Genomic DNA, 19,343 nt, shown 5'->3' on the forward strand with positions numbered 1-19,343 from the left:
CTAACAGTTCAGAGATCCCAGAGTGAGAAGGGGAGTGTGAATCCAGGGACAGTGGTGGCCTGGATGAGATCTGGATACCTGGACACTATTTATTTATTTATTAGGATCCCAGCACAATTCATGTCGTCCCTGAATTTCATGTTTAACACTTATGCTTAGTTTCCTCATTGGTAAAGCAATGTGGCCCTGTGATACCCTCCATCCGGGTGTTTAGTGAACTAACCGTTACCCCAGCCTCTTTCATGCTCCAGGACCAACTAATCCCCTTCCTCACTCCACTCACCCCAACACAATCCGGAGATGAAGATCAATGATGTGTATTAAAAAGCATGAACTCTGAGTCCATTAAAATTTTTTTCTTGCTGGGCAGTGGTGGTGCCTGTCTGATAGGATGGCAGATCTCTGTGAGCCAGCCTGGGCTACATAGCAGGGTGCAGGAGTGTCAGTGAATCAGGGCAACAAGAGAAACCCTGTTTAGAAATTCCAGAAACCAAAAAGAAAGAAAGAAAGAAAGAAAGAAAGAAAGAAAGAAAGAAAGAAAGGAAGGAAGGAAGAAAAGAAAAAAAAAAAAAAAAAGAAAAGAAAAAAAGAAAGGCTTCCGAGTGTTTTTTTACTTCCTTAAAGAATTTTTGACATTGAAAATATTTTCCCTGTTTTCTTAGTTAGTAGTAAGTAACCATGGTCCCAAATAGTCCATAAGCACAACAGGAGGGTCACCACTATCTGTAGTGGTCCATTTTTGCCCTTTTACAAGATAAGCTTGGCTCAATCATTTAGGCTTTTTGTTTGTTTTTTTTGTTTGTTGCTTGCTTGTTTGTTTGCTTGTTTGTTTGTTTGTTTGTTTGTTTTTGACATGGTGAGACAGGGTTTCTGTATATGTCCTGGCGATCCTGAAATTGTGTTTGTAGACCACGTGGGCCTTGAACTCACAGAGGTCCCTTTGTCTCTCTCCAGAGATGTGTTGCCATTAAAGGCCTATGCCATCATGCCAAGCTAGGTTCAATAGTGTATAAAGAAAGTGGATTTACTTTTATACCAGATTTGGAAGTTCAAGGACATGGTGCTAAGACAGACAGTCTCACTAATACTCAGTTGTTTTAGAATCAATTCTGATTTCCATGCCTGTGGTGATATTTCATTTGTGCTGAAATTTGCTGATTTTTTATTTGTGTGTTAATAAATAAAGTTTGCCTAGAGATCAAAGGTAATAGCAAGCCATTTTAAGGAATACACAAAAGTCAGGCAGTGGTAGTACAAGCCCTTAATCTGATCACTTGGCAGACACGTCTTCTGTGTGTTCAAGGACACACTAGGGACAAGCATTGGAACACACGCCTTTAATCCCAGCACTCTGGAGGTAGAGTCAGGTGGATTTTGTGAGTTCTTTGAATTCAACCTGGTCTACAGAGGGAGAGCCTGTACAGGCAACAAAAATACACAGAGAAACCCTGTCTCCAAAAACAAACAAACAGACAAAAACACAACAAACAAACAACATTTTCAATTAAAAAATAAAAAATAAAAAAGACAGACTCTCCAGAGCAGCCCTGGATGGCCCTAGAGGGTTTCCCCACTCTTTAGCCTGTGATCTCTCACTCAGGAAGAACTCAGGAATGTTGGCTTCTGGGATATGTAGGCAAAACAGATAATGGTTTACTCTAGAACATTGCATTTAAAGGAAATTTTGGGTTAGAGGGAAACATGTGTTGGATATGAGAGAGTAATTTTATATGATGTGCTTTATTGCTGTGAGACATTTCTCTTCCACCTGGGTGTTTGTTTGTTTGTTTGTTTTGAGACAGTGTATTTCCATGAAACCCTGGCTGTCCTGAAACTCCTATGTATACTAGGCTAGTCTCTAATCAGAGATCACCCCAGCCTCTGTGTCCTGAATGCTGGGATTAAAGGCATAGGCCACCATTCCTGGCTGTATTTTTTTTTTTGAGAAAAAAAAATATTTGGATATATTTGCTCAGGAGTGGTGGTGTATATTTTTCAATATTACTAAATTTTGAAATTTTGATCATTCAACTTTATTTAAATGTTTTAGTTGGTTAGTTGATTAGTTAGTTACTTAGTTTTTTCAAGACCCAGGTCTCTCTGTGTAGTCTTGTCTGTCCTTGAACTCACTCTGTATGCCTGGCTGGCCTGGAACTCAGATATCCACCTGCCTCTGCCTCCAGAGTGCTGGCATTAAAGGTATGCTCCACCACTGCCCAGCATCTTTTCTGTCTTATTTGTGTGTGTTACTCATGATGTGCATGTGAATGCAGGCATGCTAGAGACACAGCTCCTTGTGGAGGTCCGGGGACAACCACCAAGAGTCAGTACTCCTTCCACCAGGGGAGTCAGAGGATCAATCTCAGGTTCTAAGTCTGTGGGTAATTGGTTTTTTTGTTTGTTGAGTCATTTCAACTTTGCAGCATTTTTATATCCATCCATCCATCCATCCATCCATCCATCCATCCATCCATCCATCCATCCATATATTGCCCACTGTGGATTTTCTTGACAATCTCCATGAGCTCCTTACTCCTAAACCAAGATGCAAAGCTAGTGTACCCAGCCAGAGCAACCACACCCGCATGAGGTTGTGACAGTTTTCCACTAGGTGGCAGCCGAGGTACAAGCCTGATAGCCCAGGCTCAAAAATTCCTCCTCTCTAAAGCAAGGTTTCATGCTTGTGCCTTTCTCCTGGGGATGCCTACCAAGGTCCCTGGAGGACTTTCTTTATAAAGAAGAACCAAAGTTTTCCCTGTGAGCAACATGGGAAAACAGTAGTGCATCTTCCTCTATGTCCACTCCACCCTTCACCTTTTTCCTAGGCCATCCCAAGAACAACACAAATTACCAAGTGTTTAGCACTTTTATTAGGAAAACAGAAAAAAAAATGAATACAGACATCTGCAAAGACAAAAACTGCCTTTGCATGTGGAGCAGAAGCAGGGTGTTGCTGTAATAGCTGGAGCTGACAGACAACCCCCTAATTGCAAGTCTTAGCAGGCATCAGGTCTCCTGAGATTCTGTTGGGTTTTTCTCTTCCTGCCAAAAGCCCTTTGAAGCCATGGCCAGCAGCTTAGGCACCTGGGATGGTCAGAAGCAGGATCAGGGTCAGGACAGTCTCCACCATCATAGGTCTCAAGTTCCTGTCCTTTCTTCCAGGTGCTGAGCAAGCCTGTGGAGGGTTGGTCTGGCTCCTCCACATTGCTGTCTTTGTCCTTGTCCACCTCTCCTGGGGACATTTGTGGATTCTTCTGTCTCTCACTCTGGAAGACATCTACACTCCTCTTCATGGCACTGTTTGGTCTGGGGTGGTATCTGAGGCAGTCCCAGCTATCATGTGCACTTGGAAGAGAAAACAATTCCCACTCAAAAGACCAAAATTCTTCAAAGCGGTGGCTTGGCTCTGGGAAGGAACACAGTGGCCTGGCCGGGGAATACCTTGGACTCCTTCCAGATGTGCTGTGAAGAACCGACATATCTTCCACAAAGTGGACAGAACTGCTCTGTCGTCTTGAATTCACCTATGTACACAGTGGACAATTCCTTGAGCATCAGATTCAGAAGTCAGTTATCTTTTTATCCTCTAACTTGTAGACCCCTCCCAACCATTGTACTGTGGGATGCTGGGTTATAAGTTCATATTCCCAACAGTTATTTGCATTCAATAAGAATTGATATTCTGAAGGTCCAGGTGATGTACACCTTTAATCGAAGCTCTGGAGATGCAGAGCCAGGGGTGGCTGGATCTCTGAGTTCAACACCAGACTGGTCTACAGAGCTAGTTCCAGGACAGCCCTGGCTACACAGGAAAACTCTGTCTTGAAAGGCAAACAAACAGAAAAATGAATTCAAAACAAAGAGAGTGAAGATTCTCAAGTAAAATCCTATCTTCCCTGATGTGATTATCTATATCTACATATAAATGGGATTTATGAGAATGACTTACAGACTGTGGTTCAGCTAATTCCACAATGGCTGGCTGTGAACTTAAAGATCCAGAATCCAGAAGTTGGTCAGTCTACCAGGATGGATGTCTCAGCAGGTCTTCAGTAATCTCTGGAATCCTAAGGAAGTAAGCTCTGATGCCAGGGAAGTAATAGCCTGGGTAGCACTGTGAGAGTGAGCAGGCAGAGGGCAGAGTGAAAAAGCTTCCCTCTTCCCTGTTCTTATATAGGCCCCCAGCAGAAGGTGTGGCCCAGATTAAGGGTGTGTCTTCCTGCCTGGAAATCTGCCTTAAAGGCAAGTCTTTTAGAGTCTAGGCCTGGATTAAAGGTGTTTGTTATCCCAGCTGAGTCCTTATGACAAATTTCACCTTTTGGTGGATTGTGTCACCAGCCTCTCTGACATCTCAGAGTGGGAGATAAAAAGTTCTAAGTTGGGTTTTTACTAATTACACTTGATTGAGGTTAGTTCTGTCCTGTGATTATTTTATTTTAATTTGTTTTTATTTTATTTTGTTTTTAGTTTTTTGAGATAGTTTTTTTTTTTTTTTTCTGGTAGTTTTGGTACCTGTCCTGGTTCTCTAGACTAGGATCTCTGTAGACCAGGCTGGCCTTGAACTTACAGAGATCTGACTGGCTATGTCTCACAATTACAGCGATTGAAGGCATATACCACTGCCCCTAGGCCTGTCCTGGGTTTAGAATAATTATTTGCATGTGTTGTTTTGCAGCCATAAAAAGAAATAAACTAAGTAACAAAACTTGTAGACACTTGGAATTAGGTAACCTATAGTTTGTCCCTGGAGAAGACAGATGCTCCACTAGCCACAGTCTGTAGTTCTCATGGAAAGATGAGGCCTTGAGAAGATGCATAATTTTATGGTGGGAGGGGAACAGGGCTTCTCTGTGTAACCCTGGCTGTCCTGGAACTTGCTCTGTAGACCAGGCTGGCCTTGAACTCACTGAGTTCCACCTGCCTATGTTCTCAAGTGTTGGGATTAGAGGTGTCTCCACTACTGCCTAGAGGCAGAGGACTTTTTATTCAACCAAACTAATTACTGTTCTCCCCACTTCCTGCCCATTTCTCTATTCCAAGAAATTTGGGCAATACCTTCCCTAAGGATTCAGTTTTCACCTTAACAGATTAGGCTCTGAACCAATCACTATGCAAATAGGTGCTAATCCTACAGGGTTGGATTTTGGTATCTGTATTCACCTCCCCTAGAACAAACACTACATAAAAGCAGCTTCAGGGTTGGAGAGCATCCCCTGCCTCTTAGCCAGCTCTGCTGCTTAGCCAGGTTGGGTAGCTGAAGCTCTAATGCTTGCTCTCCACCAGCCTTGGAGGAGCTGACTGGAAGGAGGTACTACCCAGAGCCCTACATGACACCAAACATGAACCAAGAACAGGCTTGGGCCTGGGCACTGGATAATTTTGAGGCTGAGGCATTCCTCCTGCCAAGACCCCCAGTGCCATGAAAGTGTGAACCCCAGCCTAGTCACACTGCTGGATGGAGCCACCTTTGGAGCTGAGAGGGGACAGAAGCCCTGTAGAGAGCCATGTGTCAAGGGGCAAAGACTGAACCTGCAGAGAGGCCTTGGGCTCCTCAAGAAGTAGGAGGTGCTTCCAGGAGAGGGGCTCCCTGGGCTCTGAACCAGCCTGAAGATGACTGAGCCCACAGCAGTGGAGAGACATGTTCCCAGGGGCAATGCTGGAAACTACTATAAACCCAGACCTATACGAGCGAGAAACTTGGAAAGAGAAGTCATCCAAGACATGGATGGTGTCCACCAGGGCATCCTTTAGTCTATTTCCTGGAAGGAACCAGAGAAATTTGGTGAGCGCCTCCTGCTGTCTCTGGGGACTTTTGACAGGGACTGTGCCCTGCATGCCTAGGAGCCTTGAAGTGTATTGTGTCTTCCTGACTTTTCAAAGGTTTCTCTTCTTACAATTAATATGTTAAGGAATTCTTTCTTAAATCTATGTAGACTACTTACATTCTGATGGAAAGTGAGCATAATTAAAATCTTTCCTCTCTACCACCTGTGAAATTCTTTTCTGGGGTAAAGTCAGGATTGGAGTCTGGGATAGAAAGTGGTTAATAATCAAGTCAGAGATGGATTTCCCAGTGAGTGTGGGTGGAGTTTGTGGGGTGTTGGGAAGATGTGGATACTAACAGGGTCGGTTGGGACACGTGGGTGGCCCACTTGCTCAGATTCCTTAATGAAATATGGTTTTCCGGAAGAGGGCAAGAGAAACCATGAACACAGTCTCCAGAGTGGGACCTGTCAGTGATCTGCAGGCTGCTGTGCAAGGAAGGAGCAATCTGAGGAGTGACAGGTGTCAGTCCAGGAGCGGACAGAACACTTCCCTGTAAGCCCCGCCCATTTCAGATTATCTGCTTAGTTTGAGTACAAGATCAACAAATGGGAGGCGCATGGATGGGGTCAAGGAACAACAACAGGAATCTATGGTTTATAATATAAATAGTGAATAAAGATTCCTTCAGAACCAGGGGTAACTGTGTACACCTTTAATCCCAGTGCTCTGCAGACAAGCAGATCTCAGTTCAAGGCCAGACTGCTCCACATAGTGAGTTCCAGGGCAGCAAGAGCTACATTGTGAGACCCCATCTCAAATGGGAGGGCTGTTTTCTGGTCAGGTAGAGAGATCGACTGATAAGGATTTCAGGGGTCAGGCTCTTTCATAATGCCAGCCACTTGCAAGGATGTGGGGTGTTGTCTGTGTGCAGGATTATGGTAAAGATAAGTAGCAACCCTCAGAACAAAGGAAATCCTTATGTTAATAGTCTTTAGAGGGTAGGGCTCTGAGCTTGTCAGATCAGTGAAGGGATTGGACAGGACACAAAGCAGGAACTTAGAAAGCTCACCACACTGTCCACTCTAGGACAAGCCAGGAGTGGAGCAGCCTAGGGAAGGTGTTAATGGGATGTAAGGGGTGCTAATGCCCTCTACAGGAGCAGCCACAGGTCTAACAGTTCAGAGATCCCAGAGTGAGAAGGGGAGTGTGAATCCAGGGACAGTGGTGGCCTGGATGAGATCTGGATACCTGGACACTATAGACTGGTGGCTTATTTATTAAGATTCCAGCACAATTCATGTCATCCCTGAATTTCATGTTCAACACTTATGCTTAGTTTTCCTCATTGGTAAAGCAATGTGGCCCTGTGATACCCTCCATCTGGGTGTTTGGTGGACTCACCATTACCCCAGCCTCTTTCTTGCTCCAAGACCACATAAACACCTTCCAGATACTCCTTACTGCAGTCACCCAAACACAATCTGTATGTGAAGGTCAATCATGTGAATAAAGAACTATGAATTCTGAGTGTGTCAAAAAAATTTTTCTGGCCAAGAAAGGGTGGCACAAATCTCAGAGTCAGACAGATCTATGCCAGTTCAAGCCAGCCTCGTAAACAGAGCAGGTTGTTGTACAGTCAGTGAGTCAGAACAACACAGAGAAACCCTGTTTATAAAATCCAAAAACTGAAGAGGAAAAAATAAAAGAAAGAAAGAGAAATGTTTCTGAGTGTTGTGGGGGTCAGGGAAGAACCTCCAAGAGTCAGTACTCATTCCACCGTGGGAGTTGGAGAATCAATCTAAGATTTTGAGACTGTGAGTAAGTGTTTTCGTTTATTGAGTCATTTCAACTTCTCTACATTTATTTTTTTATTTATTTATCCATCCATCAATCGATCAATCTATCCACTCATCCACCCACCCACACGTCTGTCCGTCCGTCCGTCCACACACATACATACATACATACATACATACATACATACATACATACATACATACGTTGCCCACTGTGGATTTTCTTGTGGATCTCCATGAGCTCCTAACTCCCAAGTCTTCTCACTGGTACAGAAGCCAAGATGCAAAGCTAGTGTATGGAGCCAGAGCAATGGAACCCACAGAGGTTGCAATATTTATCCTCTAGGTGGCAGGCGAGGTACAGGCTGAAGCGCCTGGCTCGAAAATTTCTCTCTCTCTCTCTCTCTCTCTCTCTCTCTCTCTCTCTCTCTCTCTCTCTCTCTCTCTCTCTCTCTCCTGGTCTCTCCCTCCCTGGTCCTCTCTCTCTCTCTGTCTTTTTTTTTTTTTTTTGGTTTTTTGAGACAGGGTTTCTCTGTGCAGCTTTGGTGCCTTCCCTAGAACTCATTCTGTAGCCCAGGCTTGCTTTGAACTCACAGAGATCCTCCTGACTCTGCCTCTTTGAGTGCTGGGATTAAAGGCATGTGCCACCACCGCCCTGTTAATTACTCCTCTCTAAAGTGAGTTGGATTTCCTAGCAAGGTTTAATGCTCTGTGCCTTTCTCCTGGGGATGGCTACCAAGGTCCCTGGAGGACTTCTTTTAAAATGAAGAATTATAGTTTGCCCTGTGAGCAACATGGGAAAACAGTAGAGCTTCCTCCACTAGAAAGAAAGCTGAAAAATACACACATCTGCAAAGACAAAACTGCCTTTGCATGTGAGCAGAGGCAGGGGTGTTGCTGTAATAGCTGGAGCTGACAGACGACCCCCTAATTGCAAGTCTTAGCAGGCATCAGGTCTCCTGAGATTCTCTTTGTTTTTCTCTTCCTGTCAAAAGCCCTTTGAAGCCATGGCCAGCAGCTTAGGCACCTGGGATGGTCAGAAGCAGGATCAGGGTCAGGACGGTCTCCACCATCACAGGTCTCAAGTTCCTGTCCTTTCTTCCAGATGCTGAGCAAGCCTGTGGAGGGTTGGTCTGGCTCCTCCACATTGCTGTCTTTGTCCTTGTCCACCTCTCCTGGGGGCATTTGTGGCTTCTTCTGACTCTCACTCTGGAAGACATCTGCACCTCTCTTCATGGCACTGTTTGGTCTGGGGTGGTATCTGAGGCAGTCCCAGGAATCAAGTCCACAGGGAAGAGAAAACAGTTCCCACTCAACAGACCAACCCTCCTCAAAGCAGTGGCTTGGCTCTCCTAAGTAACACAGTGGCCAGGACATGGAATACCGGGGACTCAGGGCTGGCAAGACAAGTGTCCTTCTTGGTGTGCTCTGAAGAACTGACATGTCTTCCACAAAACTGGGCAGAACTGCTCCGCTATCTTGAATTCACCTGTGTAACACAGAGGACAATTCATTGAGCATCTGATTCAGAAGTCAGTTATCTTTTTATCCTCTAACTTGTAGACCCCTCCCAACCATTACACTGCAGGATGCTGGGGTATAAGTTCATATTCCCAGCAGTTATTTGCATTTGATAAGGAGTGAAGATTCTGAAGGTCCTGGTGCTGCACACCTTTAATCCCAGCTCTGTAGAAGCAGAGCCAGGGGTGGCTGCTTCTCTGAGTTCAAGACCAGCCTGGTCTACAGAGCTTGTTCCAGGACATCCACGGCTACAAAGGGAAAATCTGTCTTGAAAGACAAACAAGTGCTCGCTTCGGCAGCACATATAATAAAATTGGAAAGACAAACAAATTAAAAATGAAAACAAAATAAAAAAGAATAAAGATTCTCAAAGTAAAATCCTATCATTAGATAGATAGATAGATAGATAGATAGATAGATAGATAGATAGATAGATAGATTTAGGAGAATGACTTACAGGCTGTGGTTCAGCTAATTCCACAATGGCTGGCTGTGAACTGAAAGACCCAGAGTCCAGAAGTTGCTCAGTCCAGCAGGATGGATGTCTCAGCAGGTCTTCAGTAATTCCTGCAATCCTAAGGAAGTAAACTCTGATGCCAGGGAGGTAATAGCCTGGCTAGCACTGTGAGAGTGAGCAGGCAGAGGGCAGAGTGAGAAAGCTTCCCTCTTCCCTGTTCTTATATAGGCCCCTAGCAGAAGGTGTGGCCCAGATTAAGGGTGTGTCCTCCTGCCTGGAAATTTGTAATACAGGCAAGTCTTTTAGAGTCCAGGTCTAGATTAAAGGTGTGTGTTATCCCAGCTCAAAAGATCTGCATGAGGGGTTGGGGATTTAGATCAGTGGTAGAGTGCTTGCCTAGCAAGCACAAGGCCCTGGGGTTGGTCCTCAGCTCTGGAGCATTAAAAAAGAAAAAAAAATCTGCATGAAAGTCAAGTCTTCATACCTCAGAGATGTGTATTAGTAATGCATCTTCATACTTTAAGAAAAACTACCCTATCAGTGGGCCTTTCAATTCTAGATTGTGTGTGTGTGTGTGTGTGTGTGTGTGTGTGTGTGTGTGTTGGCAGTCAAGAATAGCCATCTTAGATACAGGGTTTCTCTGTGTACCCTGTCTGTTCCTGAACTCACTTTGTAGACCAGGCTGGCCACCAATCAAAGGTCTGCCTGCCTCAGTCTCCCCAGTACTGGGATTAAAGTTGTATGTCACCTTGCCCCTCTTGGAAATCCTGGTAATAGTTTTTTTGTCAGCTGGAATTCTGAGCAGATCCTAGTCCTCTACTCCCAGCAGAGAAATGGTTAGGAGACCAAGGACTAAGTGAAGAGATTAAGTTTCAGGACAAGGCAAAGAGTGTCTTTGGAAAGGTTTTGAGGGAGAAAAGGGAAGGGGAAAATGATATACTAATACTGTAATTTCCTAAAGAAATCATTTTAAAAAGGGAAAATGGCATTGCCTTAGGTCCTCTTGACAAATTTCTCCTTTTGGTCCTTTGGCTCACCAGGTCTGTCATCTCAAAGAGGGGGAGATAAAAGCTCTGTGTTGTGTTTTACTAAGTACACCTGATTTCAGTTACTTTTGTCCTGTGTTTAGAATAATTATTTTCTTTCTTTCTTTCTTCTTTCTTTCTTTTTTTTTTTTTTTCTTTCTTTCTTTCTTTTTTTTTTTTTTTTTTGTTTTGTTTTGTTTTGTTTGTTTTTCCGAACAGAGTTTCTCTGTGTAGCTTTGCACCTTTCCTGGAACTCGGTTTGTAGACCAGGCTGGCCTAGAAATCACAGATATCTGCCTGCCTCTTGCCTCCCGAGTGCTAGGATTAAAGGCATGTGCATCCACCCCACGGCCTAGGATAAATATTTTCATGTGTTATTTTGAAGCCACAAAAAGAAAAACTAAGTTAGAAAACTTGTAGCCTCTTGGAATTGGATAACCTATAGTTGTTGGTGTGAGATGTTCTGTATGTTGTGAATGTGTTGCTCTGATTGGTTTATAAATAAAATGCTGATTTGGCCAGTAGACAGGCAGGAAGTACAGGTAAAAGGAGCGACACAAGAATTCTGGGGACAAAAAAAAGAACCAAGGAGGAGATTCCAGCTCGCATTCCAGGGAGCAGCATGTAATGACACAAAGGTAAAGACACAGAAAACATGGCAATATATAGATTAACAGAAATGGGCAGAGTTTAAGTGTAAGTGACAGGCTAGTCAGTCATTAACCTGAGTTAATAGCTGAACAGTTTAAATTAATATAAGCTTCCGAGTGATTATTTCATAAGCAGCTTCAGGGGTCTGTGAGGCTGGACAAGACCAGAAAAAAATTCAGCTACAGTTTGTCCCTGGAGAAGTCAGATTCGCCTCTAGCACAGTTTGTACTTCTCATGGAAAGATGAGGCCTGATGAGGATGCATACTTTTTTATGGGGAGGGGAACTGGTTTCCTCTGTGTAATCCTGGCTGCCCTGGAACTTGCTCTTTAGACCAAGCTGTCCTTGAACTCAGAGGTGCACCTGCCTCTGCCTCCTGAGTGCTGGATTAAAGGCGTGTGCCACCACTCCTGGTGGGCTTTCTTCCTTTAAAACATTATTTTAATATTTATTTTATGTGTATGGGTGTTTTATGTGTCTGCATATATGCATGTGTGGACCTAATCTGTGTCTTCTACAAGAACACGTACTCCTAACTATCTCTCCAGTCCCAGGCACAGGTTTCTTTATTTATGTGTGTGAGTATTTTGCTTGGATGCATGTCTATGCACCTTATGTGTGCCTGATTCAGGAGGAAGTCAGAAGAGGATAGCTTGGCTAAAAAGATTGGCTTTGAAAATATTTGTATTTTTTAATTAGAATTTAATTGATTTATTTCCCTGTCTTTCTCTCTTCCTACTTCCCCTTCTATGTATCCGTATGTTAATGCCCTCTTTTTCTGATTTACCAAATATATGTATTATTATTGTGTGTATACATGTGTGTTTATGTGTGTATACATGTGTGTTTATGTGTGTATACATGTGTGTTTATGTGTGTATACATGTGTGTTTATGTGTGTATGCATGTGTGTTTAATGTGTGTATACATGTGTGTTAGCTCACTCCTTCTCTAAACCCAAGCATATTGCTAAAACAAAAGGTTGAGAAATTCCTCTATCCCATATCAGAAGAGCCCTCTGGTGTGGGGCAGAGGAAAACTAATATTTTTATTAAATCAGGTTGATTATAAATGCGATTTCTTTCTAAAAAAGAAAAGGGGACAATATAGATAAGATAGGATGAAAGGGTAGATTAATGAACCTACTTTTAAAGAGCAACAACTGGTTTAGAAATGTTGTACATTGCTATGGATTTTAGTTTATTGATACAAGTTTAAATTTAATTTATTTCAGAGCTGAGGACCAAACCCTGGGCCTTGCATTTGCCAGCAAGCGCTCTACCACTGAGCTAAATCCGCAACCCCTTAGTTTTAATTTTGTTATACTGTATATATATATATATATTATATATATATATTATATATATATATATTTCTACTCTCATTTGAGGTATTATCTTTATGTAACTAATTTAGATTGTAATGGACTATTAAAAAATAAAGATTAATAATTAGTCTTCTATGATAGTCAAACTTACAGTCATGTTAAGTTTTCTAGGTATACATAGATATAATTCAATTAGGTTGGTAATCTTCAAACACTTCAAAGACCTACAGAATATGGCATTTAAAATGTTTTAAAAATTTAGACTTTCTGGACAGTGAGACATATCTGCTCCTGGCAGCACTGATTTACATCAGAGAGGAGGATGGGCATCGAAGACACTCTATATGGAGTTTATCTTCTTCTTGGCAAAAATAGTCATTTGGGCATGAATCTGTTCTTGCCTGGACTGCTTGAACAAATGTATCAACTGGACATACAGGACCCGTAGGAAGGTGACCACTGAACTTTGCTTGGCAAAATGGTCCTTCAGGTTCCTGCTTTGCAGAGGAAATTGCCAGACATTCTACAGGACATAGAGAGAAGTGACTGAGAGACTCTAAGCCTGTGGGCTAAAGACTGATGCCCCAACTTTACAGAGGAACTTTGGATGCCTGTCCAGGCAGCCAGCTGTCTCTGCCTACTCTCACAAGACTCCCAAAAGTTGCTTACATCCTTCTCCCATTTCTCAGGTAATATCATATCCTTCTGAGATCTTTGATGTAGTTGAAGATTAGTGAGTTATAATTTCCTTAGTTATGACAAAATATAAGTTAGACATGAAACCTTAGACTCACAATTATAGGATAGATAGGATATCTTCTTTAATTTTGCCAAATACAAATAAATAAGATATTATAAATAAATATTGTAACTATAATTCTTACTTGATAATAGTTTTGCTATATGTAATTTTACTATGTTAGAGGTAAAACCTTTCTTTTTGAAAAAAGAAGAGGGGAAGTGCTGGGGATGTCTTTCCGTATGCTGTACATGTGTGTTGCTCTGATTTGTGATAAGAACAAAACAGTCTTATGTATCTGCCATACCTAGGCTCCACAAATGAGAGACACTGCATATCTGTCATCTGGACACTTGGTCACCCACTTGGTGTGATTCTCTCCAGATGCATGCATGTTTTTGCAGACCAGATGGCGTCATTCTTCTTGGTGAAGGACAATAATCCTTTCATGTCTGTTCCCCCACACATTCTTCACCAGATCTCTCTTTGCTGGATACTTTCCTTGGTTATATCACTTAGCTCTTGTAAATAAGGTTACATCATTATTGAAGTATCTGGCATATGTGGAGTCTCTGCCTTCAAGAACATTGGGCATGCAAGTGTTACTCAGAAATCGATGGAGATAAAACTGAGAGGGGTAAAATGCAAACTGAAAACAACTGCAGCAGATTTGACAAAAACCAGGTAAATACACATGCAACCCAGAGGCAGCATTATTTGAGTTATAGCACTAAAATTGTAATCAAGCATAGAAAATTGTTACCGTGTTATTAGAGTTACAAGATTAAAACTGTAAAGGCACATAGAAGGGTTACAATGTTATATGAGCCATACCATTAAAAAATGTAATTCAGGGAAGATTTAGTAATATCTTTAAATACAAAAATGTTCATGCAAAAACATCAATGAAAAATAGCCTAGGAATTAGAAAAAGGGCTTGGCTGGGAGGGTTTATAAGGAGGAAAGAGAAGGAAAAAGATTCTAACAATAATGTAAATGTTACTAGAAACTGGATATAGTACCCAGGTACCTCACCATGTGTGTTACACCATTAAAAGTCACAAAAGCAAATAGAAACCTAACAGAGCATTCATAAATTACAGAGCTGAAAACATCAAATACTCCAGGAGGTACTGCCAGCCAAGCCAAATAAATTCCAGTGAATCAAGAAACTGCCTGGAGCCTGGAGGCCAAGATAAGTAAGAATCTCACATCTCAGATGGTAGAAGTCTCACAATCCCCAGGGTTTCTCCTTTCCGTGGTCTCGGTGTCCCGGGATTCGTGGACCAGGGCCGGTGCTGCTCTGCCTCTGGGACCGGTTCTAGGTCAGAGTCCTCCACTCTGGTCGAGGTCTCTGGTCGCCCGCGTCCCTCGTGGGAGGCCCGCGGGGAGTCCGGATCGCTGGAAGAGTCGGTCCTCAGGTCGGATGCCGCCAAGTCACCCTGGAGACATTGAAGCCACTGCTGGAGATCTTCACCTCTGTCGGAGAAGATCACTCCTAGGCCCGGATAGAAAGGAAGAGGCCAAGGCCTAAGTTCTTCTGAGAAGACAGGAAGCAGAGGAGGTTCGGTCCCTGGCGCCACTGGGGTGGAATCCCAGGCCTGCTTAACAGGCAGGGACTAGAAAGTCGGCTCCATCGTCCAGCAGCTCTTGCACCTGGAGGTCAGCAGCCTGTGCACAGTGCAGGCAGCAGATTCTTTTGCAGGCCCAGTCCCTGGGTATTTGTAGGTGGAGGGGGGAAGGGGTTGGGGGCGGAAAATTTGGTGAACTTGTGCGAGTTAAAACGTCTATTGCCTGGATCTTCAAGCACTTGGTCGTATATTCGAGCACTAGGTCGCGTTAGAGCACTGGACGGTGTTTTGAGCACTTGACCTTCATCGAGGACTTTGAAATGTTTCAGCACTGGAGGATCTTCCTGCACTTGGTCGTGGTCCTGTTCCAGCACTTGACCGTCATCCAGCATTTGACCTTCATGGGTCACGTTGGAGCACTGGGCAGTGTTTCCAGCACTTGGTCGTGATCGAACACTTGGTCGTTTTCATGTTGGAGCACTGGACCGTCATCGGGCATTTGAACCTGTTCCAGCACTTGGTGGTGTTCCAGCACTGGACAGTGTTTGAGCACTTGACCGTCATCCACACATGAACGGTCGAGCACTTGGTCGCGTTAGAGCGCTGGACAGTGTTCCAGCACTTAACCGTCATGGAGTACTTGGTCGTGTTCGAGTACAGGACCGCGCTCGAGCCCTGGGCTGTGTTGTACCCGAAAAAACGTTGACAAAACGAAACGGAAGCAGAGGTTACGGAGATTCGGTCATCCATACACGGAATTCGTCCTCTTTCAGGAAGCCGGTGTCCGGTGTCTTGGGACACTTGCAAGGGGGGGAAACTTGCATCGGTTCGAAATCCGTAAAAATATAAATCCGACAAACTTCCAGCTTTAGAAACGACCGCGACCAAACGAAGGGGACCCGAAAACGAGTGGAAACCGCGGCCTCCTCACCGCAACTGGGAGTCGAAATGCACCTTAGGGCCCGCGGCATAACCGCCCAGTGGCGCAGACTCTGTGGTGTGAGAGAGATGCACCGAGGCCTGCGGTGTCCGGTGTCTTGCCCTGATGGCCAGAGGGCTAAGGATTAGGAATCAGTGCTGCACTTGAGCCCTGGACCAACATCCAGCACTTGGTTGTGTTTGAGTGGACCACGCTCCTGCCCTGGGCCCTGCTGTACCCCAAAACCCTTGACAAAAGGAAAGGAAAGCGGTGGCTACGGAGATTCTGTTGTCCATACACCGAATTCGTCCTCTTTCAGGAAGCCGGAGTCGGATATCTTGGGACACTTGTCCGGACAAAACGTGCCTTGGAGATGGCAGTAGACCCTGAATCCGCTAACTGGGGGGAAAAAAAATCGAAGTTTCAGCGATTAGAAACTTAGAGGAAAAAGAATGAAAACCGCAGCGTCTTACTGCGTCGGGTGCACACGCGCACCACGGCGCCAAACGTTTCCTCCAACGTTTCCCTTACGCGAAACGGGTTCCTGGTTAGTGTGGAATGTGGCCAGGTCCTGCCTGGCAGAGCCGAATTCCAACTGCAAGGCGAAAGAACCCAGGCACAAAATCACAGAGGCGTTTTAAGATAACGGTCGGATTGCATCCAGGCTGCTGACAGTCGAAACAATATCGGCTAACTGGACGAATCGCGGGCACCCAACCCACCCACCCTGTCCTCGTGAAGGCTGGTGGACTAACCTCGGTGGTCCCCACACCAGCTTCTCCACCAAGTCTTGAAACAGCGCCCCCTGAGTGTCACCAAGTAGCTCTGAAAACTGGCGCGGAGAGCCTATTAAATTAATTACCTTCGGAATCATTTATTAAGCAAGCAAGAATTGACACTGACCATCTGAGGCACGTGGGTGTAGGAATTTATCTTGGAAGCAGCCGGCTGCCCAGAAGACTTTCGGCTGCGAGGAAGGATGAGGTTTAGGGAAGCAATCTCTTGGCACAGAGCGCACTGTAAAACGCTGAAAGGCGCCTGCAGCTCCCTAAGGCTCCCTGCTGCCGAGTTCCGGTTTGCAGTAGCCACGTGGCACGCAGCAGCAGAACACGCTACGAATGCGCCGCCTGACGGCGGACCAAACCCGCGGTCCTCCCCTCAGGTCTCCGGTGCTGGGCGGCTCACTCTCCCCAGGGCTTCTCCTCTCCGTGGTCTCGGTGTCCCGCGATTCCTGGCGAGGGTGGGGCGCTGTGGACCAGGGCCGGGGCTGCTCTGCCTCTGGGACCGGTTCTAGGTCGGAGTCCTCCACGCTTGCCGGGGTCGAGGGTTGCTCAAGTCCCTCGTGGAAGGCCCGCGGATTTCAGGCTCGCTGGAAGAGTCGGTCCTCCCAAATGACTCCTTCGAAGTCACCCTGGAGACATTGAAGCGGTTGCTCGAGATGGTCACCTCTGTCGGAGCGGATCCCTCCTAGGACCGGATAGAAAGTAAGAGGCCATGGCCCACGTTCTTCCGAGAAGACCGGAAGCAGAAGTTCGGTCTTTGGCGCCATCGGGGCGGAATCCCAGGCCTGCTTCACGTGCACGGACCAGAAAGTCGACTCCATCGCTTTTGCAGCACCTGCAGCAGGAGGTCAGCAGCCTGTGCACAGGGCAGGCTGCAGATCCTTCTGCAGGCTCAGGTCCTGGGTATTTGTAGTCTTCCAGGGGGGTGGGGTCGGAAAAATTGGTAAACTTGGCCATCTTAAAACGTCTGTTGCCTAGATCTTCAAGCACTTGGTCGCGTTAGAGCACTGGACGGTGTTTTGAGCACTTGACCTTCATCGAGGACTTGGACGTGTTTCAGCACTGGACGCTGCTCCTGCACACGGTCGTGGGCGTGTTCGAGCACTTGACCGTCATCCAGCACTTGACCTTCATGGGTCGTGTTGGAGTACTGGCGGTGATTCCAGCACTTGACCGTCGTCCATCACTTTGTCGCCTTGGAGCACTGGACGGTGTTTGGAGCACTAAGTCGTGATCGAGCACTTGGTCGTTTTCATGTTGGAACACTGGACCGTCATCGGGCATTTGAACCTGTTCCAGCACTTGGTGGTGTTCCAGCACTGGGTCCTGTGTCAGCACTGGACCGTGTTTGAGCACTTGACCGTCATCCGCACACGAACGGTCGAGCACTTGGTCGCGTTAGAGCGCTGGACGGTGTTCCAGCCTTTAACCTTCATCAAGCACTTGGTCGTGTTGGAGCACTGGACCGTGCTCGAGCCCCAGACCGTGCTCTACCCGAAAACGGTTGACAAAACGAAAGGAAAGCAGAGGCTACGGAGATTCGGTCGTCCATCCACCGAATTCGTCCTCTTACAGGAGGAGACCCCGGTCCGTTGTCTTGGGACACTTGTCCGGAGAAAACGTGCCTTGGCCTATGGCAGTCAGCACTGAATCCGTGAACTTGAAAAAAAAAAAAAAAGTTTCAGCGATTAGAAACCGTGGCGAACGGAGCATAGAGGAAAAAGAACCAAAACCGCAGCGTCAAACTGCGTCTGGTGCAACCGCACACCAAGGCGCCAACCGTTTCCTCCAACGTTTCCCTCACTCGAAACGCCTTCCTGGTTAGTGTGGAATGTGGCCAGGTCCTGCGGGGCAGAACAGGATTCCGCCTGCAAAGCGAAAGGACATAGAGGGAAAAATCACACACGCGGTTTGAGATCGCGTTCGGTCGGATTGCAGCCCGGCCTGCTGACAGTGGATCCATCTGAAGTCGGCTGCCTGGACGAATCGCGGCACCCCACCCACCCACCCTGTCCTCGTGAAGGCTGGTGGGCTAACCTCGGTGGTCCCCACACCAGCTTCTCCACCAAGCCTAGAATCAGTTCCCCCTGAGTGTCACCAAGTAGCTTTGAAAACTGGCGCGCACAGCCCATTAAATTAATTACCTTCGGAATCATTTATTAAGCAAGCAAGAATTGACACTGACCATCTGAGGCACGTGGATGTAGGAATTTATTTTGGATGCAGCCAGCGCCCAGAAGACTTCCGGCAGCGCGGAAGGAAGAGGTTTTGGCAGGCAATCTCTTGGCACAGAGCGCACTCTAAAACGCTGAAAGGCATCTGCAGCTCCCTAAGGCTCCCTGCTGCCGAGTTCCGGTTTGCAGCAGCCAGGTGGTAAGCAGCAGAGAACACGCAACGAATGCGCCGCCAGAGGGCGCACAAAACCCGCGATCCTCCCCTCAGGTCTCCGGTGGTCCAGAGCTCACACTCCCCAGGGCTTCTCCTCTCCGTGGTCTCGGTGTCCCGCGATTCGTGGCCACGGTGGGGCGCTCTGGACCAGGGCCGGGGCTGCTCTGCCTCTGGGACCGGTTCTAGGTCGGAGTCCTCCACGCTTGCCGGGGTCGAGGGTTGCTCGAGTCCCTCCTGGAAGGCCCGCGGGGAGTCCGGCTCGCTGGAAGAGTCGGTCCTCCCAAATGACTCCTTCGAAGTCACCCTGGAGACATGGAAGCGGTTGCTGGAGATCGTCACCTCTGTCGGAGCGGATCCCTCCTAGGACCGGATAGAAAGGAAGAGGCCATGGCCCACGTTCTT

The 19,343-nt window shown here is 46.0% G+C and overlaps 1 protein-coding gene across 1 annotated transcript; it reads right to left on the bottom strand.

The window, feature by feature from the left end:
* Nucleotides 1-2,963: 2,963 nt before the first annotated feature.
* Nucleotides 2,964-15,344, bottom strand: LOC119088765. Its single transcript, XM_037209588.1, has 3 exons — nt 15,263-15,344; nt 14,517-14,779; nt 2,964-3,524 (listed from the first exon to the last, which is right to left on the bottom strand). The coding sequence occupies exons 1-3, from the start codon at nt 15,342-15,344 to the stop codon at nt 2,997-2,999; spliced, it is 873 nt and encodes a 290-aa protein (XP_037065483.1). The 3' UTR covers nt 2,964-2,996.
* Nucleotides 15,345-19,343: the final 3,999 nt, after the last annotated feature.

Source organism: Peromyscus leucopus, chromosome 11, assembly GCF_004664715.2.
Source record: "Peromyscus leucopus breed LL Stock chromosome 11, UCI_PerLeu_2.1, whole genome shotgun sequence".
Taxonomy (NCBI): Eukaryota; Metazoa; Chordata; class Mammalia; order Rodentia; family Cricetidae; genus Peromyscus; species Peromyscus leucopus.